Here is a 25,985-nt window from a genome sequence, read left to right as displayed (position 1 = left end):
TGCCTTAAGACTTGTTGAGTAATTCTTACATGCAAGGCATTGTTCTAAGCTCTTTTTATATCCTGAACCTATTTAAATCTCCTTAAAGCCCCATAAGGTCAGTCCTCTTAATACCTCCATTTTATAGAAGAAGGAAGGAAACTGAGGCATACAGTCCAGTGCTGTGCACTATAACCCAGATGGTGGATGTAAAGGGGCTTCAGGCAGGTATAATTGGCCCCATTTCACATTTCTTTGTCTGGAAAGATACAGAATCTATAGGTGATTGCAAAGATTCCAGTATTGCAAAATATAGGCCTGGAGGAACCCAACTGCAGTCTAGAACAGGGATCGCCAAATGACACACAGCCCATGGGCTAAGTCTCACCCGTTTCTGTACTCTCCACGAGCTGAGAATGACTTTACATTTTTAAATGGTTGGAAAAAACCAAACGAAGACTATTTAGTGACATGGATGTTATATGAACTTGAGATATCGGTGTCCACAAATAAAGACTTCACAGGACACGGGCACATATTATGGCTTACTTTCGAGCTGCGGTAGCAGACGTGAGTGGTTATTACATCAGAAACCAAATGTCTCACAAACCTAAAATATTTACTATGTGGCCCTTTATAGAAACAAAAAAAATGCTGACGTAGAATCATGTGGTCAACATAATTGCCTAATACTTTCAGGGAAAATTTTTTGTCGTAATTGTGATTGCTAAATAATTAAAAGCCTCCCCTTTTGTGCAGAAACTGGTTACTTAAAAAGAAATTCTGAATAAACATCCTTCACAAATGACTTTTTAAATAGAATGTGCAGCAGGTATGCATAAGATAGATAAATACATTTATCTATCTTCTCACTAAATGTTAGCGCTCTGCTTGTTTTCAGAGACGGTCTGCTTGGCCCAATGTTTGCAATCATCTTTATGATTGTCAAACCCTTTCATAGACATTAACTTATTTGATAATTTACAAGTGCTGGGGGTACTGATCGGCAGTAATAAAATGGTCCCTGAGCTGAACGGATGGCAGCCATCCTTTAACTGAATGGTCTTGGAAGTGCTCTGCTTCTGGATTTTTTCTTGAACCTTCTCACCTGCAGCCCATCACCTTGCTGACAACAGGGTGCCTGGGTGTCCCCGTGCTACATCCCTCTGTTAATTTGTGACTTTTTAAAACAATATTTATTTATTTTTGAGAGAGAGAGAGAGCACGTGAGTGAGGAAGGGGCAGAGAGAGAGGGAGACAGAGAATCCCAAGCAGGCTCTGCACTCTGAGCACAGAGTCCGATGCCGGGCTGGAACTCATGAACCGTAAGATCGTGACCTGGGCTGAAACCAAGAGGTGGACGCTTAACTGACTGAGTCAGACAGGTCCTCTTGAATTTGTGACTTTTTAGCTGCTTAGGTCTGAGTAACTTTGTTACGACTGTGCAACTATACTAAGAGCTCATGGCCTAAGACCAGAGAGGGGTTCAACGCACATGAACAGGACCTTTGATGCTTAAAACAAAGATGATAAATTTGCATCTTGAAGGCTCCATGCAGCCTTCAGGGTGCATGTACATGCATGCACTTGTGTTTTAAAAATTTCTTAAGTACTTGGTCACATTCAAAGAGTCTGGGAATTTTTTTTAAGGGTAAAATTCAGATTTCTCACTTCTGAAAATATTTGAAGAGTGGGGCGCCGGGGTGGCTCAGTCAGTTAAGCATCTGACTTCAGCTCAGGTCATGATCTCATGGTTCATGGATTTGAGCCCTGCGTCGGGCTCTGTGCTGATGTCTCAGAGCCTGGAGCCTGCTTCAGATTCTGTGTCTCCCTCTCTCTCTGCCCCTCCCCCACGCATGCTCCTTTTCTGTCGCTCAATAATAAACATTAAAAAAAATTACAGGCCCTGTGGCCAGCGTGGCATTATTGGCCAGCGTTGAGAGGGAGCTGCTTGCTTTAGGTGGGACATAGGCTCTTCGCTGCGGTCCCCACCCTCCCTCTGTGTCCATGACACCTCGCCCAAATGTGAGCCGCCACTTGTGAACTTACCAGCCCTGTCTTTCCCTTCCTCCTCCAGCTTCACCTACTATTTTCGTTTCTCTTCCCCGACACATTCACGTGTGTGACTCCAGCCCACAAATTTGTGATCGTTGGTTGCTGGGAGATCCTTCCTTGTTTATTTTCTGTGTCTCCCGCGTAGCCAAAGCATTTGGGGTTGCCAGACTGACACAGCATGGTATACATTTGGCGGAAATGAGGGGGCCCGTCACAAAGCGTTGTCGTGAGCCAGCAGCAATAATTAGGTTGAGAGGAGTGATCTGTGGTAGAGAGGTATGAGCACTTGGAAAGGAGTCAGGCCCGGATTCCAAGGCTGCCCCTGCCGAGAACCAAACCAGCCTCCACGTTTACCCCTCATGGCTCAGCTGGGGCAGACACATGGCTCCTAAGTTACTAAGAACCCAGTGACTGTAAGGGAGAAAAGATCCCGCCGTGTTCTCAGAAACCTTTAGGTAGCCTCGCCTCGTGTGTTAGTGCAGAGCTGAGCTGATGATGTGTTGTTAGCTGCCTCCTGTGCTATCTCCTCGTTTGTGATGTTAAAGATCATCCTGGGGTACGGAGAGGCAGGGGAAGGTCATACAAAATGCCCGCTTGATGACAGTTTGCAGTAGGTTAAGCCAACTGCAGTGACCAGAGCAGAAATAATGTACTGGTTGGAAGTCACAGCTTAGCCCGCCCCAATTATTTGCTAGAAGAAAATGCCTGTTCAGTTGCCACAGATACCGAGCAAAACAAACCTACCCGCTGGGCTAACTGCTTAGCAGGGCATCACCTCGCAATCTCACGTTGTTCATCTAAACCATTGTACATAAGGCAGGACAGACCAGAGAGGCATCTCCCGGGTCGTGCTGTTTGGAGCTGTAAATCACGTCGCGCCTCTCTCGCAGCCCCGCTTGCAATCTGCGTTGAATAAATCCTGCTGAAAGATTTGTTGAGTTTGCTTTGTATTGGCATTCCATTGGGGCTCTACTGTAGGGTCAAGGCTCAAGGCAAAAAGAGGGGAAAACCACCCCGAACCTACAATGAGAGCCCAGAATTCCCTCCCCTCCCCCCCCCCAGCCCTCCCTTACTCCTGCTCTCCTCGAAAGTTCTGCCAAGGATGTATTTTACAGAAAAGGGCGTGGCTCTACTAAGAGTGAAGGGAAGTGAAGGCATCCACATGAGCTATTCAATTCTTCCCTTCCTATAGCATATTTCTATTTTGTGTCTGGGGTGAAGGGGGAGAGTGATGGGGAAGGATAAGAGTGGAATTTAACCTCCCCTGTTTCAGTAGAAATAAAGCAACCCACTGGAAAGCCTTAAGAGGGTAAAAATTTCTCTTTGCCATTACTAAGAACAGAAGTCAAAATATCAGTTCATTAACAAGGTCAGGAGATGTTGGATATTTTTCTAAAGAGAAACAATAACAATAGTTGGTAATGCTTATTGAACATGTATGGTCATAAACATAAACCCTGAACAAGAGTCATCTCTCTTTTTTTTTCTTAATTTTTTTTAATGTTTATTTATTTCTGAGACAGAGAGAGACAGAGCATGAGTGGGGGAGGGGCAGAGAGAGAGGGAGACACAGAATCAGAAGCAGGCTCCAAGCTCTGAGCTGTCAGCACAGAGCCTGACACGGGGCTTGAACTCATGGACTGTGAGATCATGACCTGAGCCGAAGTCGGCCACAGGTCCGACTGAGCCATCCAGGTGCCCCCAGAGTCATCTCTTTTTATGTTCTTCCCAGCCTTGTGAAACGGAAACCACTGTGACTGTCCATCTCACAGATGAAGAAGCTGGGGCTCAGAGAGGTTCAGTAACTTTACCCTGGTCTCACAGCTGGTCAGCGACCAGCAGGGATTTGAGGCTCAAATGGACTGGCTCCAGCATCTGGACTAGGGAGCTGCAGAGTGAAGCTTTCTGGCTTCTCTCCAGCTGAATGACTTGGGAAAAGAATGTTCTTCTTGGCCTCGGTTTTCTCATCTGTAAAATAAAGGGTTGTATTAATTAGATATCTTTAAGGTCCCCGCCAACTCTTCGGGTCTGTGTCCAAATCCGTATCCATCACATCCGTGACACTGTTGTCATTCATTAGCTCAGCCCATTACAGTAAGCTGGGGAGTGGGGGGGAGGGGGGGAAGGGGAGAGGGGTGGGACAGGAAGGGGGCAGGAGATCGCTGCATTATACACCAAACACTTTCCTAACAGAGGCAGCTGATCCTGCCCAGACAGGTGGGACAGGAGATGGGCGCAGGCATTTTTAGCATACCACTGTGACTGTCACAGTAGTTGGACCAGTCCCTTTTCCCCAGAAGCTTCCTTACCGCCCTCATAGGTCTATAAGGCACTCCACATTTGCTGAGTGCTCCAGGCACCTGGCACAGGTGAGCTGTGACAACCCCTGTGTAATGTGACCGGACCTGCTGGGCTTCTCTTCCTGCCTCCCTTGAATTACACTGAGTGATACTTCCAGGAATTTTGCAGCGGCCCCGAAGCCTTTGTTCTTTCTTCAGAATAAGGAAGTGGGAGAGGTGGCTTGGTGGGAAGGAGACTTCTTTGAGTTCTGTGAAATGAACTCAAATCTGAAGCTGTCAGACTTTTCAAAAGACCCAGTGGCTAGTCACTCCACATTTCGTAGATAAATACCGTGTTGACAGCTCAAGTTATCTGAAGCTCTGTGTGAAAGGGGAACCAACTTTTCTCTCTGGGAACAAGGACTCTCACGTTTCGGTCTGGTGTGCAAACTAACGTGTGTTTGTTTCATTTACGATTTGTGTCATCCACACGGACCCTTCAATGTTACAAGTCAGTCACTGCTAGGTTCCTTCTGCCATACCCCGAGAGGGTGATGCTTTTTTCCCTCTTCCCATAGCCTCCACAGACTCGGTGGTGTATAACACCATGGGAAACTGGCTGATTTAATCCGGGGACCACGTACCTCACCAGCCTTTTTTCTTTTTCTTTTTCTTTTTTTCTCCTTTCTTTTTTCTTTCTTTCCTTTTTTTTTTTTTTTTTTTTGCAGCTGATAATCTGCTGAACACGTGTTACAAGTGCATTTTTTTCTTATCTGTGTCTGCATGCCCAGAGGTAGAAACAACACTGACAAGCAAAAAGAGGGGCAGGGAAGCAAATAAACCCGAGGGGCAGAGGTCCTCAACCTTGTGGTTTCCCCGGGGCGGCTAGCAGGTCGCGGGGCTCCCCCGGGGGGGGGGGGGGGCAAAGTGGGAGCATTTACTTTGCCAGGCGAGGGGGGGGGGGAGCCTGGGAAGAGAAGGGAGATGGTATCGGAATAGATTGGATGGGAGGGGGGCGGGGTGAAGCCGGGGAGACTCAGCCCCGGCGAAAAGGACCCGTCCTTCCAATGCAGTAGGTAATTTGCAAGGATCCGCCATTCGCATTCTGTATGCAAATGAGGAGGGCCTCTGGGCGGGGCGGAACGCGGCCGGGATTCAGCACCGAGGGTCGGAAGAGCACGCCGAGCCCGGGGAGCATCGCTTCTTCTCCGGCCGGCGCCCCGGAGGAGGGACGCCGCGCTCCGGGAGACAGTAGATGAGGCTTGAAGCGCTCACGCCCCGCTGCGAAGCTGTCGAAATCCCAGACTGCGAAGAGCCGTCAGTTCAGCCTCTTCGCGCCCGAGGTTTCAGGGGCGGGTCATTTCTCCGTCCTTGGAGAGAGATCCCTTCCCCGAGGAAGTGAAAATAATGAACTTTTGGAGGTATTGCTGTTTTGCTTCCATCCTGCTCTGTGTGGTTATTTTGGTGATCCTTTATAGTAGCCAGTTAAACGTGCCAAAGAGTTTCGGGAAGGTGAACGGTTCCAGTCCACGGTATTCTCCAGTGCAAGCCTGTGATGACGCCTTAGGAGCTAAGTCAGCCTTTCTGTGGGGGAAGACCTTACCATCCCCTTTGGGAAGCGTCCCTTGTAAGGACTACCTGATCCAGAATCACTACATCACAAGCCCCCTGTCGGAAGAAGAAGTCGCTTTCCCTTTGGCTTATGTCATGGTCATCCATAAGGACTTTGACACTTTTGAAAGGCTCTTCAGGGCTATCTATATGCCCCAGAACGTCTACTGTGTTCATGTGGATGAGAAAGCCCCGGCTGAGTTTAAGGCATCTGTATGGCGGTTACTGAGTTGCTTCCAAAACGCTTTTGTCGCGTCAAAGAGAGAACCTGTGGTCTACGCAGGCATTTCCAGGCTCCAGGCTGACCTGAATTGCCTAAAAGACCTTGCGGCCTCCAAGGTCCCATGGAGGTACGCCATCAACACGTGTGGGCAAGATTTCCCCCTGAAAACCAACAAGGAGATAGTCCGGTATCTGAAAGGATTTAAAGGGAAAAACATTACCCCGGGGGTACTGCCTCCGGATCATGCAATTAAACGGACTAAGTATGTCCACCAGGAGCACATAGGCAAGGATGGCTCTTTTGTGAAAAATACTAATATTTTGAAAACCTCGCCTCCACATCAGCTGACCATCTACTTTGGCACCGCCTATGTGGCCCTTACCAGAGAGTTTGTCAACTTTGTCTTCCATGACAAAAGGGCCATTGATCTACTACACTGGTCAAAAGATACTTACAGCCCCGACGAACATTTCTGGGTGACACTTAACAGGATTCCAGGTAGGTGCCGGTTGCCGGTCCAACGTTTTCTTATTCGTAGATTGAGTCCACTAACATGGAACGCTCCTAAGAGAACAGACCCATTTGAAATTATTTGGGGAAAAATGTTAGCCCTTAGAAAACTCTTAAGTCTGGTTGCTTTTTGGTGACAGTTTAGTGCCAGCTCTGTCGTCTTGTAACTATGTGCAATATGGGATCTAAGAAGTATGCAGACTATGGGAGGTCTGGTCTGTTTTGATCATGTATCACATAGTAACCGACTTGTAGCTCAGTGTTTTGTTTTTGCTTTTTTTTTAACTGAGGTGTAATCGACATGTGCTAGCTCAGTCTTGTGAATGAATGCTTTTCATGCTTTTCTGGATAAGCACAGCTACAACGTGATGGAATTGATTTTTCATAAGCAGTCTAGAATTATGAGTTCTAATAGGTAGTGTTTCTTTCAGAGCGTGTTACGGGCTGTTAACACTGATCCTCAAAGTCAATGCTCCAAGTCGATGGGGCTGTTTTTCGAATCTTAGAATCTTTGGATGTTGATAAATGATCTCTTCAGTGAAATGTCTCTGGTCTGAGATCTGATCAAGTGCCCAGGTCTCGACCGACTGGGTTCAACACGAGTGGTCTGGTACGGTGTTGCCCAGAAGAACTGGGTAAAATGAGTTGGAATAGACAGAGTTGATCAACAGCTGGAAGTAAATTCTCAATTTCGAAGCCACAGATTATTAGCAATTCCAGTTTGCAGCCGCTTGGCTTTATATACTGTTAAGTCTTTTCCATTGTTTATGATAATCTGGAAAGGGGTCCAAGGGGTGCCAGGCGACTAAAGGCAGAAAACAGAACACAATTCCCTCTTTGATTCAGGACTGAGTGTCTTTTCAAAGTTCTGTTCTCCGTATGCTGCCCGAGAACACCTGTGTGGCCTGCACCACCTGTTCCTGGTGATGCCTCCATCGACTAGTTTCCACTGTTGTGCCAGCCTGGCTGCGGGTACCGGCCCTGTGCGAGGGTGGCCCGGTGCCTGCTGTGTGTGAAATCGCTCCCTGCGCTTACATGTAGGACTGCTGGTGACACATTGGAACATGGTTGGAAGCCGCCTTCATCTCTGAAGTAGATTGATAGTGGTTGCTCCTTTCTCAATCACTCCACATTCCTCAGAGCCGGACTGGAGTCATGGTCTCAAAAGTCTACTCAGGGCGGAAAGAGGACTGGCAAGGGGACTGGGAACAGAGACATACGCTATCCCATGAGCTGCTAAATTGTCAGATCACACAGACTTGTAGGAGCAGGAGTAAACCAACAGTATCATAGTGTAGTGAGTGTTCATCCTGATTATTTACAAACGACTGTCTTAAACACACGTAAATAGGGGCGCCTGGGTGGCTCGGTGGGTGAAGCGTCCGGCTCCGGCTTAGGTCATGATCTCGCGGTTCATGAGTTCGAGCCCCGCGTTGGGCTGTGTGCTGACAGCTCAGAGCCTGGAGCCTGCTTCCGATTCTGTGTCTCTCCCCGTCCCCTGCTCATGCTCTGTCTCTATCTCTCAAGAGTAAATAAACTTAAAAAATTAAAAAAAAAGTGTAAATATATGATACGTGGTGTCTAATATTGTTTTCTGTTGGTATAGTTTGCTGCAGAGGTATGTATTTCATCACTTCTTTCTTTTTAATTTTTAAAGATTTATTTATTTTTTGGAGACAGGGGTTTATTTAACCCTAAATAAATAGGGTTATTTATTTTTTGCAAGCAGGGGAGGGGCATAGAGAGAGAGAGAGAGATACAGAATCTGAAGCAGGTTCCAAGCTCTGAGCTGTCAGCACAGAGCCCGACGCAGGGCTCGAACCCACGAAGCGCGGGGTCATGAGCTGGGCTGGAGTCGGTTGCTTAACCTACTGAGCCACCCAGGTGCCCCCATCATTTCTTTTAATTAGGAGAAATGATCATTGTAATCCTCACGAGCAGAGGAAGAAAAGGAGGTTTAGAGAGACTGAAGTAATATGCTCATCTTTACACGGCTTGCCCAAGCAAAGCTGGGATCTAATCCTGGATTTGTGTGACCTGAAGTTTGAACTTGTACCAGCAAAGGAGGGAATAGTCATTTCATCTTTCCTGTATATCTGAAGCAAATTCCCTGCAGAATCCCAGAAGGGAGACAGGACAGGGGAAGGGTGGGGAAAAAAATGAGGGGGGGGGGCATAGAGGTAAGTTTCAGCTGACCACTTTAAGCTGGAAATAAGGTTAACAGGGAGAGAGAGAGAGAGAGAGAGAGTCTGTGTGTGTGTGTGTGCGCACGTGGTCGAACACGGTGAACACGCTGAGGCTTAGCAGGGCCGCTGTGCTAACTGGAGTCATGGGAAGGTGTCCTTGTTGGAACTGATGGCCAACCCCACACAGGTTTCTGTGACAGCTTCCCCAGTCCCCATCTGGAACAGGCTTTGGTCTGGCTCTTCCTTCTGCGAGCCAGTGGAAATGGCCAGCGTTCTTACAAAAGGCTGGGGGGGGGTGGGGGTGGGGTGGGGGGAGGAACAAGCAGGCTGAGACTTTGAACCTAGTCTCTGTGAAGTGTATCGAGACTTTGTCTTCACAGTGAATAGAAGTCTTCAGAAATTAGTAGAACATTTTGACACTTATATTTTTAGCAGTCAACAAATATTTATTTAGCCCTTAGTGGTACCAACTACTGTTCCATGGACCGAGAGTGCCTTTTGTAAGAAGACAGACATGACCTCAAGGGGTTTGTTCCCGGATTTAGAATTTTAGCATATTGGACTCATTTCCCCCCACTCCACCACTCAAAAAATGTGTTGTTGTTGTAGTGGTTTTTTTCTTTTTCTGAATATCTGCCCCTGTTTTTAAAACATTTTTTTTTAAGTTAGCTTTCTAAAAAACAGGAAATATATTCAAAAGGTGTCAGATCTCTTTATTTTGCACTCCGTCAGTTCCTGATAGATTGCTTCCTTCTGTATCCTTCCAGAGATATTTTACTACGTTTACAGACAATAAAATTAATGAAACATCCTGCGTGGAAAACGGTACACATCCTTTTTCTCTTTAATTGAGGTAACATTGGCATAGGATTCGTTGCAGGTGTACAACATAATCATTTGATTTATGGTCACACTACGAGGTGACCACCATAAGAAGTCTGGTTACCACCTGTCGTTATGCAATGAACCCCCTTCACCCGTTTTACCCACCCCCAGACCCCTTCCCGTCTGATAACCACCCATCTCTGTATTCTGTGAGTTTTGTTTTGTCTGTTCATTTTTTTAAATAGTATTTTGTCCATCTATTTATTTATTTATTTATTTATGTATTTACAAGAAATCCCTACACCCAATGTGGGGCTCGAACTTACAAGCCCGAGATCAAGTCACATGCTCTACCGACTGAACCCCCCCAGGCGCCCCCACATATACTCTTTTTCTCCCACAAATACGCAGACGAAGAAAAATGATCTTTATAGCAGGTCCCCTATTGTCTGTAAGCGAGAAACAAAGGACGACACAATGCGTTCTTTATTTGCACAGATCATCGGCCGACATTTAGGAAGCTGCTTTTGACTTAAACGCTTTAGTTTTCCTTACTTTGAAGCGATTTGTCACCTGGATCCAAACAAGGGGCGGCGTAATTTTCGGTAGTTAAGGGTTAGAGAAATGGTAGGTCAGATACCGCGTGGAGGTATAATGCCCCAAGAGCTAGGCCAACACGTGGTATCAGTGAAGGAGAAGATAAAAGTATCAGAAAGACCTTGTAGAATTGGCAAGCCTCGGAGTTCCAGTCGGAATGTCATAGGGCAAAGTTCCTCCTTAAGAAATCTGGTTTCCGGGTAGCCACCCCGGGCCCATCATGCGGTCGCATCTGATTCCAAGAGAAAGCACCTGCTCCCTACCTGGACGCCTGCAGTTCGTTTCCATCTTACGTGCGCCTGTTTGGAGTTTCTCCCCCAACTTGGCGCCCCTCCAGCCCCGCTGTTAGTATTGCTGTTAGATTCCTGGCCTGCTCCCCTTTCGTGCAGTGGGCTTCTCCCGTCTTCATTTGATCTGGGCTGCTCCTTCGCTACTGGATTAGGGGGAAAGAAACACGGGCATAAGGAGATGAACGGTTAAGAAAAGACAACAATAGAAAGAAACTTGAAACATTTCTCCAGGTGTCGCTCCCAGCAGATGTAAACACTGAGCTATTTAGAAGGTAGGTGTTCTCTACCCGAAAGGTTACCTACCGGGCCCTTAAATCTGGGCGTGGCTGGATCAGTCCCAGTGTTTTTCAAAGTATGCATTGTGTTCTCTGTACATCAGCCTAAGTTTAGAAATCAGTTTCTAGAACCACAAAGGATGCATTCAGTCATGCCCGTGACCGACCGAGAATTATAAATATTGATGGACTGGTAGGATCATGTCTTAAAAATGTCATTAGAACAGTCGGCTCTACCATACCTCTACCATACAGCTATTTGTGTGTGTCTGTGGCCAGATGAAAATCCACATTGACACTTATTTGATCAATATGGAGGTGAATTCTGGTTGAAGGAAAAATTGTATAAATCAGAAACTTCCATGGGTTCCTATCCATATAACAGAATTTTAAAACGATACTACGTTTGTATAGCCAGATCATAATATTAAATTTGGACATGATTTCTAAAATATTGTGTTGGTGGTTTGGGCCTTCTGGCTTGTGTTTCCTCATGGAGGAAACCTAGACCCTTTGAGGACCAGAAATTTGGGGGAAGATTGAAAATTTACAATTCACTCTGGCTCTTGAGTACCTAGACTGATGGATGAGTCTGGATCACAACGTGCCGAGTTCCTAGTCGAGAAACTTTAGACAGGTTGCATACAATCTACATAGTTGAGCTATGCCGAAGCTGTAGGCAGTTGAAGGATCATTTATGATGCTTCCGGTCATTGGTGATGCTATAATATTTGGATCATCTTTACTGGGGAATCTGTGCCCAAACATACTTTGCTCCCCACCCCCGTGAAGGAAAGAATGCAGAAACACGGCTCTCGGTTAGCTTTTAATTCCTAATCTCTAGAACGACATTCTGCAAGACAAAAGAAATTGAATTAAAGTATATATGAAGATTTAATTAAGTATAAATACCGTTATGATTGGTAAACATTCACTAAGCTGAACTTAATGTGACTTTATTCGAGCACAAAGGATTAATACAGCATCCATTTTAGAAGTGGCAAGACCATTTTTTCCAATTTTCAACCTGACATCATCTCGACCAAGACAAATATTTTCTAGAAGCAGCAGTTGCCTTTTTTTTTAAAACAAAAACATAGTATTGCATTTCAATGACCCTTTAAGCAATAAAATAAACTATTTTGTGTATCAAAGCCATAATAGATGTATAATCAATGTCAAAATTATCTTCTTAACCTAAATGTCTCAACTCCATTTCTCTGAACCACTACAACGGCATCTCCTTCCGTCCCCCTTTGAGTCCAGGTGATACTCTGAAAAGGCTTTGGAGCCAGACAAACAGAGTTTAAGCCCTGGCTGCCCTTATTTGCTAACTATGTGCTGCTGGTTTTAGTGTCTGCTGACCCTCAGTTTACCCATCTGCGATGACGGGAATAACGTTTAGCACTTAGTTCCCAGAGCAGTTATGAGTATTAAATAAGATAATGTATACAGTGCAGTGGTTCTCAGACGGACTCCCAGGATCTGCCTGTTGGAACACAGATAGCCGAGCCCTACCCATAGACTTTCTGATTCAGGAGGCCTGGGGCAAGCCCCAGAATCTGTATTTCCAACAAACTCCCAGGTGACTTGATGCTTCTTGTCTAGGAAGCGCACTTTGAGAACCACTGGTGGAGACCATCTTTTACAGACACTGGCCCCTTTTTAGATTGGCAGCAAATGTTGGTTCTGTTCATTTCCGTCAGAGGTTCTCCTTGACTGTGGAAAAAAAGGCAGTCACCAGGGAAAAGGAAAGCGAGCCTATGTAAGGAAAAGCGTGATGCTGGTTGCATTATAGTGGCTGTTATAAAAGTGATGTGCAAATAACTGACGTTTGGGAAGTATTCGTATTGAGCAAATATCCCCTGGGCTCGGGAACGAGGCAAAACTGCTGATGAATTTTAGCTTTGCCCTTGTTAGCTTGGTGATCATGGGTAACCCTAACCTCAAACTTCTCATCTCTACAGTCATGGTAACAGCAGCTACTTCTTAGCCGTTCTGAGAAGGAAATGAAAAACTTGAGTGTAAAGTGAGAGGTTAAGAATTTGTCCACTGAGGGACGCCTGGGTGGCTCAGTGAATTGGGCATTCGGCCCTGGATTTCGGCTCAGGTCACGATCCCAGGGTCGTGGGATCCAGCCCCGTGTTGGGCTGTGCACTGAGCGAGGAGCCTGCTTGGGATTCCCTCTCTCTCCCTCTCCCTCTGCCCCTCTTCCTCACTCCCATGCTCTCTCTCTAAAATAAAAGAATTATAACAATAAAAAAAAAAAAGAGTTTGTCTACGTAGGAACAAGAGGATCCTCAATAAGATAAATTTTTTTTTTTTTTTTAAATTTTTTTTCAACGTTTATTTATTTTTGGGACAGAGAGAGACAGAGCATGAACGGGCGAGGGGCAGAGAGAGAGGGAGACACAGAATCGGAAACAGGCTCCAGGCTCCGAGCCATCAGCCCAGAGCCTGACGCGGGGCTCGAACTCACAGACCGCGAGATCGTGACCTGGCTGAAGTCGGATGCTTAACCGACTGCGCCACCCAGGCGCCCCAATAAGATAAAATTTAAATATGTTCTTACCAGGGTCTACACTACAGTTCCACCACCATGTACCAGCTTAATTTGCTGGGACGGGTACTCATTCTTTCTAACTTTGATTCCCCTTAATGTTACTGGGTGTAATTTTTGAAACTACTAACACCGCCTACTTCATCCTCCCACCAACACTGTGAAGTATCCTCCGTGAGAAGCATTTCCTCGAAAATTCAAAGGATGTCGATAGTGTCTTCAGGACTTTATTTTTGCAATCACATCATGGGAAAGAAACGGGGATTGGGATTCATAGGTTGTTTTGTTTTCTTAAGCCATACCGTGAACCCGAAGGGACTTAAGGCAGTACTTATGTGGAACATAATGCAATTTCTCAGGAAAGGAAATCAGCACGGCAAGGACCTGAAAGAAATGAGAGCTTTTTCACAATCACTCTGTGCAGGTTTTTGCTGGCCCAGCCACATCCTTCCCATTTTGGGCGTTCAACTTCCTCAAAGTTCAAACAGACGTCGTCCCTCCTAGCTGCTTACACCGGGATAATTTATAAACTCTAACATGAAATTCACCAACACACACCACCATAACCCTCTCGTGCCCACTGACCAGCTTTGACAACTACCCCACAAACTCAAAGCAAGAAAACACGATTTATAGAAAATCACGGAGTAGACTCCAGTTTTCAGAAATGAGTAAGCTGCTTCTTTTCAAAGGAAATACAACATTCCAATAGTCCAGGCTAAGGCTTTCTATGTATCCCATAATAATGATTTGCTGAAAAGTGAAACTCTTTGTATCCAACTTAAACTTTTAGGCTATGTTACATCAACCAGACTACGTTTTCCTCCTCCTCCTCCTCTTTTTCTTCATCTTCTTCTGTTTCTTCTCCTTCTTTTGTTTCTTCTCCTTCTCCTCTTCCTTCTTCTTCTTCTTCTTCTCCTGTTCTGCTTCTGTTTCTTCTGCTTCTTCTTCTTCTTCTTTAATTTTTTTTAATGGACAAAGCTGAATCTACAAATTCTGTAAGCATTAGAAGCAAGAGTCAGAATAATGACTGCTAACAATGTCCATTCTCTTGGCCTCCCTCTTTCTGTAGGGAAGATGGGTAGAGAATGTTACTAAGAGTAGTAAGCTGATTGGTGATGTAGACTGTTCATGGGCAGTGTTTAGAGATGCTTTTTTTCATCTCTTGTTGCTACTGTATACTGCTTCCTCTATTTAGGAAAAAAAAAAAAAAAGGCCAAGTTGACCGTCTTTCTATTTTACGAGTCCCTGTATGTTTGACTTTGGAAATGACAGAAGGAAAAATTTTGCCTTCAGCTAAATCTTAATGTATTTTCCATCACAAGTCCTCGTAGAGCCTTCTCTGTTGGGTTTAATTATCTTGTTAATTATTCACATATGTCATTTAATCTGAGATTCCCCAGGTTTCAAGCTTCTGAGCTTTGTGCGAGGTTTCTCTCATCTTGCAGGACAGTGTGGAGGGGAGAATACAGACTTAGGCATCCCAGCCTTGTCAGCTTGTAGGACACTAGCCGAATGACTTAACCAAACTGAGCCTCAGTTAATTTTGGTTTTAGGACATTGGAGACAGTTGGGAAGGTGTTTGGGAATTTATTAAAAAGTAAGAATTGTATATTGGGCAGTTCTGATTCAATTTCCCTCCCCCAAATACATAATACATATATATATGTATGTATGTATTCTCCAGATATATACATCTGTGTGTGTGTCTATATATGTATATATACATACGTATGTATATATATGTATATACACATACATATGTATATATCTGGAAAATAATGCATTTCACAGCAATGGCTATGACTTGCTAGTATTTCTCTTCAAAGATGTTTGTAGAAGAGCCGGAAGAATCTCTGGATGGCCTCTAAGGATGAGGTCTTGGATGACCCCAAAAGACACTCAAGGATTAGAACACATAGGTTCTTCAGACTCCAGCCACTGAACCATGTAAGAAAGGCCAGTGACCTACATATGCACATTACAAAATTATCTTCTAGGTTCTAGCCTCTTGTGATTAGCTGTTTGACCCTAGGCAAGTCACTTCATCTCTTAGAGCCTCGGTTTCCTTCTCTATAAAATGAGGAAATTGAACTGGGTGATCTCAAAAAAGTTTTCCTGCATTATTTTGCTTTAACTCTGGAGCATGCAGAGGAAGGAGCAAAAATTTTAGAGGCAGACAGGCTTAGGTTTCAGGTACCTGGTGTATGACCTTGAGCAGTTACCTTATCCTGTGTGGGCTTCAATTTACTCATATGTAAAATGGAGACCATGCCGATGATTTACAAGATAATGGAGAATGTAGCTCCCAGCTTGGCCATTGGTGATTCTATGACCAATTCCATCCCTCCCCCCCCACCCCCTTCCAGTGGGATTACTGGAACAATGGCCTCTGGGCAGTGAATTTCTCTCCTTGTCACAGTCACTGTGTTCTTGTCTAGATGCCAGCTACCACTCCTGCCATGACTTAATGAAACTCAGGCCAATCGCCTTAGGCAGTGGGGAGAAGTGATTTTTGTACCATAAAATTCTGACCACATGAGGATATTGGGTACCGGGTACTAACACAATATCCCCATTTGCCTGGCTGTTTGAATATAGCACATTTCTCCTTGTTTCTGGAGGGTATTTGGGGGGCGTGCCTATAAATGCTGAGCGAGACAGAGGCTGGGTCGCGTATGAACTGTGGGGGAGGGGAAGAGGCTCTCTGGAACCAGACTACTCGGCTTCGAGTGCAGCTTTGCAGGTTCCTAGTGTATACAATGTGAGGCAGATTATGTAATCACTCTGAATTTCAGTTTCTGTATTTGTAAAATGGGGCCCATAATAGCACTACCGTTATAAGTAAATTACGTGTCATAATATCAGTTGCTGAAAATGCCGCATGGTGCCTAGTAAGTATTAAAAACTGTCAGGGTTGTCTTGTTTTGTTTTGTTTTTTGATTCCACCCAGTCGTCCGCATTAAGAGACAACAGGCTCTGGGAGAAGGCAGTTTCCCAAGATGCAGAGGCTTCTGAGATTACTACCAAGGATCTGGAAGATTTTCTAGAACTCAGACGAAGTGCGAGCAGGGGAGAGGCAGAGAGAGAGGGAGACACGGAATCTGAAGCAGGCTCCAGGCTCCAGGTGTAATGCCCGAAGTTCCGAAACCTCCCACAAAAGTCCACCAGAGTCGTTAAGTCAAAGCCAAGCGGCAAGGGTCGTTTATTGCAGGTTCGAACCTGGTCCTCTGCGCACTCGTCGCCGGGACGCGAGAGGCCTCGATCAGGGTTGGTACAGCGTTTTTATAGACAGAGACAAATAGCACAGGGGAGGTTTCAAATTAAAGGGGCCTGATTAGTTGATTTTAAAGTAAGGACATTTGTTGTTCTCTGATTGGGCGTCCTTTGTCTGTCCTTTGGCGGGAAGGCTTTGTCCGTTACTTGTGGCAGGAGGAAAAAGGGGGAAGGGGGTAGGGTAGGTGAGGAATGTGCTAAGCAAGCAGGTTTACAGAAGCGAGAAATGCCGGTTAGTTTATGTACAATCACTCATTCCATCACATATCGGACTACATTTAGGAAGGTTTACAACCCATTCTACGACACAGCGGGTTACATTCAGGAAAGGCCTCACAATGCTCGTAGCAAACAGCAAGCAAAACAGACTTCTCAGCAATTGTATTTCTTGTCAAAGATCCATAATAAGCAGAAAAGAGAACCTAGCTTTAAACTAAGGCAGGGCTGTCATTTGGATTGTTCCTTTCACAGGCTCCAAGCTGTCAGCACAGAGCCCGATGCGGGGCTGGAACTCACCAGCCGTGAGATCGTGAGCTGAGCTGAAGTTGGACACTCAACCGACTGAGCCACCCAGGTGCCCCACAACCATTCTGTTTTTCACTTTCCATACAGTACTCAATCAATTACATGAGAGAGTCGACACTGTATTACGAATAAGTTTTGTGTTAGATGATCTTGCCCAACCGTAGGCAATATGAGCATTCTAAGCATATTTAAGGTAGTCTAGGGTAGGCTTCGAAGTCTCATAGGTTAGGTGTATTAAATGTATTTTCAACTTGATATTTTCAATTTACAGTGAGTTTATTGGGACTTAACCCCATTGTAAGTCAAGGATGATCTTTATTTTTTTTTTTTAATTTTTTTTTTCAACGTTTATTTATTTTTGGGACAGAGAGACAGAGCATGAACAGGGGTGGGGCAGAGAGAGAGGGAGACACAGAATCGGAAACAGGCTCCAGGCTCTGAGCCATCAGCCCAGAGCCTGACGCGGGGCTTGAACTCCCGGACCGCGAGATCCTGACCTGGCTGAAGTCGGACACTTAACCGACTGCGCCACCCAGGCGCCCCAAGGATGATCTTTAAATAGCGGGAATGTCACAAACTTAATTGGAAGAATAACAAAAACTGAATTCCACTTTTATTCCAGAAACACATATGACCGACTCACAAAACTTCCATTGTGAGTCCTTTCAGTCAGTCATACAAGAACAGCCTAATGAGCACGTCACAACATCCCAATATGATCTCTTATCAGAACTCATTCAGGGAGCACCTGGCTGGCTCAGTCAGTGGAAGATGGGACCCTTAATCCAGGTTATGAGTTCAAGCCCCACATTGGGCGTGAAGCCTACTGAAAATCAAACAAACAAAAACACTCAGACAGAAGAGGATTTGTCTGGATTTATAGATGACTTTAGAGTTTATCTTTTACTGGGCTCCTGGGTGGCTCAGTCGGTTGAGGGTCTGACTTTGGCTCACGGTTTGTGGGTTCGAGCCCAACACTGGGCTCTATGCTGACAGCAGAGAGCCCGCCTTGGATGCTCTGTCTCCCTCTCTCTCTGCCCCTCCCCCCCCCACACTATCTCTCAAAAATAAATAAACATTAAAAAAAAGAGTTTGGGGCAGCTGGGTGGCTCAGTCGGTTAAGCATCCGGCTTCGGCTCAGATCGTGATCTCATGGTTCGTGAATTCGAGTCCTGAGTCAGGTTCTGTGCTGACAGCTCCGAGCCTGGAGCCTGCTTCGGATTCTGTCCCCCTCTCTCTCTGCTCCTCCCCCGCTCATGCTCTGTCTCTCTCTGTCTCTCAAAAAATAAATAAACATTAAAAAAAAAAAAAGTGTATCTCTTACTATGAATTAAGGATATTAGTTATTGGTCTTGATCTAAATATGTCCATAATTCAGAGTTTCTAAAATACTGAAAACAACGACCGCACAAATGAAAACACCAGTATCAAGTCCTTAAGAATAGAGGCCTCAAAACCTCACAGCTGGATAACTCAAAACTGGCACTTCCATTCCTAAAACGACTCTGGGCGGAGGACGAGAGACAAGGGCAAGGAATTGAAGGGGCCAACGTTTCTTTGGCTCACGTTTTATTTTATCACCTTCGTACACATTCTATAACTTTCTTAAACTGGAAAAAAACTCGTTTAATGTTTTATTTATTTATTTTTTTTAATTTTTTTTTTTTCAACGTTTATTTATTTTTGGGACAGAGAGAGACAGAGCATGAACGGGGGAGGGGCAGAGAGAGAGGGAGACACAGAATCGGAAACAGGCTCCAGGCTCTGAGCCATCAGCCCAGAGCCCGATGCGGGGCTCGAACTCACGGACCGTGAGATCGTGACCTGGCTGAAGTCGGACGCTTAACCGACTGCGCCACCCAGGCGCCCCTGTTTTATTTATTTTTGAGAGGGAGAGACAGAGCACAAGCAGGGGTGGGGCAGAGAGAGAGGGAGACACAGAATCCGAAGCAGGTTCCAGGCTCCGAGCTGTCAGGACAGAGCCCAACGCGGGGCTCGAATCCACAAATCGTGAGATCATGACCTGAGCCGAAGTCAGACGCTTAACCAACTGAGTCACCCAGGCGCCCCACTTTCTTAAACTTTTTATTGAACTTTTGCATATAGACAAAACTGCACTTATTAGAATTGACCACTGAACTCTCAAACTGATCCTTACCTGAGTAACCATCACAAGAACCCATGTTAGGCTAGTACTCCAAAAAACCCTGGTCACTTCCAAAAGTGACAACCATCCCCACCCCCATAAATTACTTCTGCCTTTCTTTGGGTTGCTGTGTAACTTCTAATTGCAGCCCAGTGCTTTTTAGCCAAATGTTCAGCTTCAGGAGATGTTTCCAGAAGAAATGCTAGGCCTACTCTGTGGCTTTCTGTATTTCTAAAAACAGCTGCAAACTCCATGGGGTGAGGGGGTGGCAGGGTAGGGGTGCGGGGGAGGTCCTCCCCCACGTATCCGGGGCACATCCCAAGACTCTTCCTCCCATGTTCGTTCTCTTTTGAAAGTTTGTTTAGATGTTTCTCATTTTTGCAGAAGAATACTGTAAACAGAAGAACTACTTGTCCCGTTCTGTATAAAAGATTAGGCTTGCTATAGATAGGCACTTAATTCCCAGAATTGGCAACCTGTATATACACCCCAGTACGTGCAGCAACAAATGCAACTTATCAGGGACCTTCAGCTCCTCTGGACCTGTCTTGGGTTGAAAATAGGGATTAAAATCAGACAAGAGTCCTCAACAGGCATGGTTTTTATTTGGCTGCTTTTACAAGGAATTGGAGGAAATGTTCTACAACTTGCAAATGAATTCTTGATGTACGTCCAACTGGGTGTAGCCTGGTGCCTTGTTTTGAAGGTGAAGAAGGCCCTGTGTCCTGGGCAAGACGAAAATTCGTCTAATGGATTTGCTGAGAACCTCTTCCCAGACACCACAGCAATACAGGGCATGCTATACTCAGTTGATTCCAATAGCAAATGGCCCTGACGAGAAATCTTTATCATGTAAGGGAACGGAGCTCTAAACAAACACGTCTAAACAAATCACAGAGAAAATTACCGTACTTAATGTTCACATGCTGCAAATAACAGAATCTCTCAAGTTTCTAGAATCTAATAAAACTTCAGTGCTAAGGTAACCGTTTTTTGAATTGATAAACCTTAGAAAGCAGTAAACACGTGCGTAGGGAATGCCTAGACTCATTTAAGAAAACCCAACCCATATGTCTCAATGGTAAAAGCCACTTGTGTGGGGTTATTTGCAATCATTATCCAATATAGGTTAGTCAACTAGTTAATAAGTATGTTGAAGTCTTTTTTTTTTTTTAATGTTTTTACTTATTTTTGAGAGAGAGACTGAGCACGAGCAGGGGAGGGGCAGAGAGAGAGGGAGACACCATCTGGAGCAGGCTCCAGGATCTGAGCTGTCAGCACAGAGTCCGATGTGGGGCTCGAACTCATGAACCACGAGATCATGACCTGAGCTGAAGTCAGATGCTTAACCGACTGAGCCACCCAGGTGCCCCGCTATGTTGAAATCTTAAGGTGACATGGAAATATTTATTTGTATAAGAAGATGCTTTATGAAATAATGTTTTCTTTTTCTTTTAAAAAAAAAAATCCCATGGTTAACATACATTGCTACATTAGTCTCAGGTGTACAACATAGTGATTCACCACTTCCATACATCATCTGGTGCTCATCTCAAGTGCCCTCCTTAATCCCCATCCCCTATTTAATTCAACCCCCCCAAGCCCTGCTCCTCTGGTGACCATCACTTTGTTCTCAATAGTGAAGAGTCTGCTTCTTGATTTCTCTCTCTCTCTTTTTTTCCCTTGGCGCATTTGTTCTGTTTCTTAAATTCCCCATGAGTGAAATCATTCAGTATTTGTCTTCCTCTGATTGACTTATTTCACTCAGTATTTCACCCTCCAGTTCCACCTTTGTCATGGCATATGGTAAGATTTCATTCTTTTTTATGACTGAGTAATAATCCTTCATATGTAGATATACCCGTTCATCAACTGATGGACGTTTGGACTGCTTCTGTAATTTGGCTTTATAAATAATGCTGCTGTAAACACTGGGGTGCATAAATTAATGTGTTTGCATTTGGGGGGTAAATACCACGTAGCAGAATTGCTAGATCATAAGGTAGTTCCATTTTTAAACCTTTGAGGACACTGTGCCAGTGTGCTTTCCCACCAACAGTGCAAGAGGGTTCCTTTTTCTCCATATCCTCACCAACCCTTGTTGTTTCTTGTGAAATAATGTTTTCGTAATGGTTGTTACCAGTAGGTGTAGGATGGTGTGGTGTTTGGGTCTTGTGTTAACTTTTCAGTTTTGTTCTTTGTGCTTTTACGCATTATATGGATCCATTCCCATAACCAGGGTTCAATTTTTCACCAACGATAGGATAATATTTTTAAGAGGACAAGAAGGAAATATTCACAAGGCAAAGGTGCCACGATGACTAATTTTGGGCAGCTGGAACATAACTGGTCCCTTTGGAGTGTTCTGTACTTTTATTTATTTATTTTTTTAATTTTTTTTTTCAACGTTTATTTATTTTTGGGACAGAGAGAGACAGAGCATGAACGGGGGAGGGGCAGAGAGAGAGGGAGACACAGAATCGGAAACAAGCTCCAGGCTCGGAGCCATCAGCCCAGAGCCTGACGCGGGGCTCGAACTCCCGGACCGCGAGATCGTGACCTGGCTGAAGTCGGACGCTTAACCGACTGCACCACCCAGGCGCCCCTGTTCTGTACTTTTAGAGTCTCTAAAACTTTAACTTGCTTTCTTTGGTGAAAAAGAAAATCTCTCCTTACTGAGGCACAACGCGTGGCGTTTTAGAAGCTAAAAAGTCTTACCCCTATGAAGGGATGTTCAATAAAATATTCTGTGAAAAACAGGTGCTCTCCACCCTGGCTACACCTTAAGATTATGGGGACGTGTTGAAAAACATTAATGTCTGAGCCTTACCCCTGACCGCTGAAAATGGGAGACCAATTTAGGAATTCCCCCAAGGGTGGCGGGACCGCCAGGTGTGCGTGGACAGCGATGCATGATGAGGTGGGCAATGTGAAAGACGAGGTCTGGGAACCCACTTTTACAAACTACGCGTTGACAGGGCCAGGTAGACAATATGAGTGAGTGAAGCATGGTGGGGAACAGGGCAGTAGGAGAATCCCTGGCTTCTCAAAGCCCCAGTGAATTGTTGTCGAGGGACACCGGCAATCTAAACTTCCGTGGGGAAATCTTTTTTTCTTTTTCAGTGTTCAACCCACACTTCTGTGAGGGTCGAACCAAACAGGCCTACGATCGATCGCATGCGGCCTGTGAGCGGCCAGTTTGCTGTTCGTAGTCTGGGGACAAGATGGCAACAGTCCTTCCGCATCATGGTCAGTATTCTGGCATCGCCCTGGCCTGAATGTGACCTATAATGTGGTCCGAGTGGCCTGAATGTGATCTATAATTTCGGTTCTGGGGAGCTCGCTGGGGCGAGCTGCTTGATTAGCGGCCATCCAAAGCAGGAAATTAAAAATGCTAGTTGAGAGTCAAGCTTTTGGGAGAGGAGATAAATGTTAAACTGGGTCCAGGGGGAGCAGAAGCAGCGGTAAAATGAGAAACAGAGCGAGGAGACAGAATTCTAGTAAGAGGTAGAATGGGCACCCACAGGAGAGGTTTGGGATGATGGCCAAGTGTGAGTTTGCTTTCGTTTGTCGGGGATGAGTGGTTGGTGGGTTTAGCATCTCCAAGTGGCTTGAAAAAACAGACACAGGGCAGATAGTTCAAAGTAATCTGACACCTCCCCTCTTGAGGGGAGGGTTCGGGCTACTCAGAAAAATATTAATAAATATATAATTTCTGAATACTCTAGGCCAACAGCTCCAAGGACATCTCGTTCATAGCTCTACCCTCAGCATCTATTCTAGAGCATAGGAAGCATTCGGGAAAACTGAATAATTGGGTGAATTATCTTGAAACAAAATCAACAAGGTATTTAGCACATCCACACTCCTGGGCAATTCACTGAAATTTCCTAGGCTCTAGTTTACATGGCATGCCAATGAGAAGGAATATATTAAAATATTGAAACATACTAAAATTTCTAAAAGCCTTTGAGTCTAAGATTCCGGTTTTTTTAAGGGCACCTGGGTGGCTCAGTCGGTTGAGCATCTGACTCTTGATTTTGGCTGAGGTCATGATCCCAGGGTCCTGGGATCGAGTCCAGTGTAGGGCTGTGATAGCACAGAGCCTGCTTGGGATTCTCTCTCTCTCTCTCTCTCTCTCTCTCTCTCTCCCTCTCCCCCTCCCCCCCTCTCTCTGCCCTTCCCTCTGGTTTTTTCTCTCTCTCAGGATGGATAAATAAACATTAAAAAAACAATAAAATACAATTCTGGGTTTTTTTTTTCCTTTACTCATTTCATCTTTTCCTTTTACAACCAAAGATGAGTCAGTTTGTTGGCAATTATCTGAGCTGAATGCGGTGATGTTGTTTTAAGGATACTATGCCATTGTCTCAGACTGCAGAGCTCTAGAAAACATCCACCTGAAACAAAGCAGGATCTCTTTTAGTAAGTTTGTGTGTTACAGATCCTAAGTGATTAATGAACAACAACCAAAAATGTATCTTTTTATGGCTAAATATGACCGTAATTAACAATGAGACAAAAAGGCTACAAGTTACTTAACGGTACATTTCCCGCTTCCTAGATAATTTTCCATTTTGTTGTTGTTGTTGTTGTTGTTGTTGTTGTGAAAGCGAATCACCACTGAACACTTTGCATCTTTTTCTTTTGTTGCTTTATTCTTAAAATATTCACAAGTACAATTCCTAGGTCAGCAAAGCAGTTAAGTCTCAGAGGTATGTAAATAAACTCATTAAAAACATAAGAGCAGTACCATTGAAAAAAGTTTTATAAACTAAAAACTATATGGTCATTTTACATGCAAATATTTGTTTGTGATTTTATTAATAATGGACAATTTTGTGCTCTCAGTCAGGGGCAGTTTTGCCCTCTGGGGGACATTTGGCAACATCTGGAGACATTTTGGGTCGTCACGGGGGTGGGGGGTGAGGAGTGGGGAGTAGGAGGCACAGGGATGGGGACTGCTTTGTAGCATCCGGTGGGTCAAGGCCAGGGATGCTGGTATATATACATCCTCCAGTGCACAGGAAAGTCCCCAGAGCCCAAATTATCCAGCCCAAATGTCAGTAGCGCCGAAGTTGGTAAACTTGCTTCCGGTTATAGTAAAGAAGCCATCTCTGCCACAGCTACCCTGTCCCCATGATTTTAATAGATTATGTTTTCAACCATTTATTTCGTTAAGTATGCCAGGCACTGTGCTAAGCGCAACACATACATTATTTTATTTAACATTAACAAAACCCCGTGAGGTTTTGAAGATTAGTGTGTGATGTCTTATAGAGATTGCCCAACTGTTCAAGGTCACCCGGCCAGTAATAGCAGAGATAAGGATTTGAAATGTTGACTCTGACCTGAGAGCCTGTGATGTTAATCATTATGTATAAATAATGTCAAAATAAACACCTTCATATATGAACACTTAAAAAATGATTTCCTTAGCTTATTGTGAAGCTATTGGTTTAAAGGGCCAAAGGGAATTGAGGGCGATGGTGACTTTCCCCACGTATTTCCAAAGTGATTTTCCAGAGTCATGCCGATTTACAGCACCACCATTAACTTGTGAGAAAACCCTTGTCTGTACATTGGCATTAGCATTGACTTTTGACACGTAAAAACAAAATTTGGTAAGTTGAAAAGTACATGTCTGAGCTTAAGGAGTAAGCAGTTGCTGGAATTGTTACCACATGGAGGTCTCGCAAAATGAGGTCCGCATTGCCTAAGAACAATAAGGAGAAAGTCAAGTCAATATAAATAAAGTTTGCATTTCAAAGAACCATGTTCATTTATTCAACAAAGGCACTTATTTGACTAATAATGGCTAAGCTCCAAGAAAAACAGTCTTGGTTACTCTGTAAACTTATCTCAAATCTTTTGTTTACATTAGCCTATGAAGAGCAAATCAGAGAATTGGATTTTATAGTTTAAGATGGTTCCTCTGATAATATCGGTGTATTGTTTGCCCCGTCCTAGAAATAATGCAAAATAGACCCTTCCTAGGATGCTTAGGAAAGGAGGGTAGACTTTATCCATAATACCTCATAACTACCCTCCCAGAATCCTGCACAATAATAATCATAATCATAACAGCAGTAATAATGACACAGTCATCAAGTAAAGTGTTTTTATTTATGTTTTTTTTTTTTAAATTTAAGGTGTATTATTTATTTTGAGAGAGACAGAGACAGCAAGAATGGGGGAGGGACAGAGAGAAAGGGAGATAGAAAATCCCAAGCAGCTTCCGCACTGTCATTACGGAGCCTGATGTGGGGCCCAGACTCATGAAACTGTGAGAAAGTGATGTGAGCTGAAACCAAGAGTTGGATGCTTAACTGACTGAGCCACCCAGGTTCCCCCAGTACAGTATTTTAAAAACAGCACTATTTCCCATTTAGTGGTTCCAGAAATCACTTGAGTCAGTTTTGACCAGAATTTTATTATGAAAAAATAACATAAAATAAACAAGTGCCTTACTTACATGTAATAAGCCTGAGTAATTTGCGAAACTTTCATTTACTTTACATGTGTGTGTGTGCATATGATGATATATGATTGTTTTGGGGTGCCTGGGTGGCTTAGTCGATTAAGCATTTGACTCCTGATTTCTGCTCGTCACGATCTCACAGTTGTGAGTTCGAGCCTCCCTTTGGG

General features: G+C 44.5%; 1 protein-coding gene across 3 annotated transcripts in view; it reads left to right on the top strand.

The window, feature by feature from the left end:
• GCNT2 (glucosaminyl (N-acetyl) transferase 2 (I blood group)) overlaps nt 1–25,985 on the top strand; it is an 84,810-nt gene that overhangs the window by 45,934 nt on the left and 12,891 nt on the right. Inside the window, exon 1 of one of the 3 annotated variants that reach the window (XM_043590838.1) lies at nt 5,322–6,645. The exons of the other annotated variants lie outside the window; for them this stretch is intronic. Coding sequence (XP_043446773.1) covers nt 5,721–6,645 — 925 coding nt within the window. The 5' untranslated portion in view covers nt 5,322–5,720. Of the gene's footprint in view, nt 1–5,321; nt 6,646–25,985 lie in introns of those variants that run through there. 3 annotated transcript variants of the gene reach the window in all.

This window comes from Prionailurus bengalensis, chromosome B2 (genome assembly GCF_016509475.1).
Source record: "Prionailurus bengalensis isolate Pbe53 chromosome B2, Fcat_Pben_1.1_paternal_pri, whole genome shotgun sequence".
Taxonomy (NCBI): Eukaryota; Metazoa; Chordata; class Mammalia; order Carnivora; family Felidae; genus Prionailurus; species Prionailurus bengalensis.
This window is presented reverse-complemented; position numbering and strand designations above follow the sequence as displayed.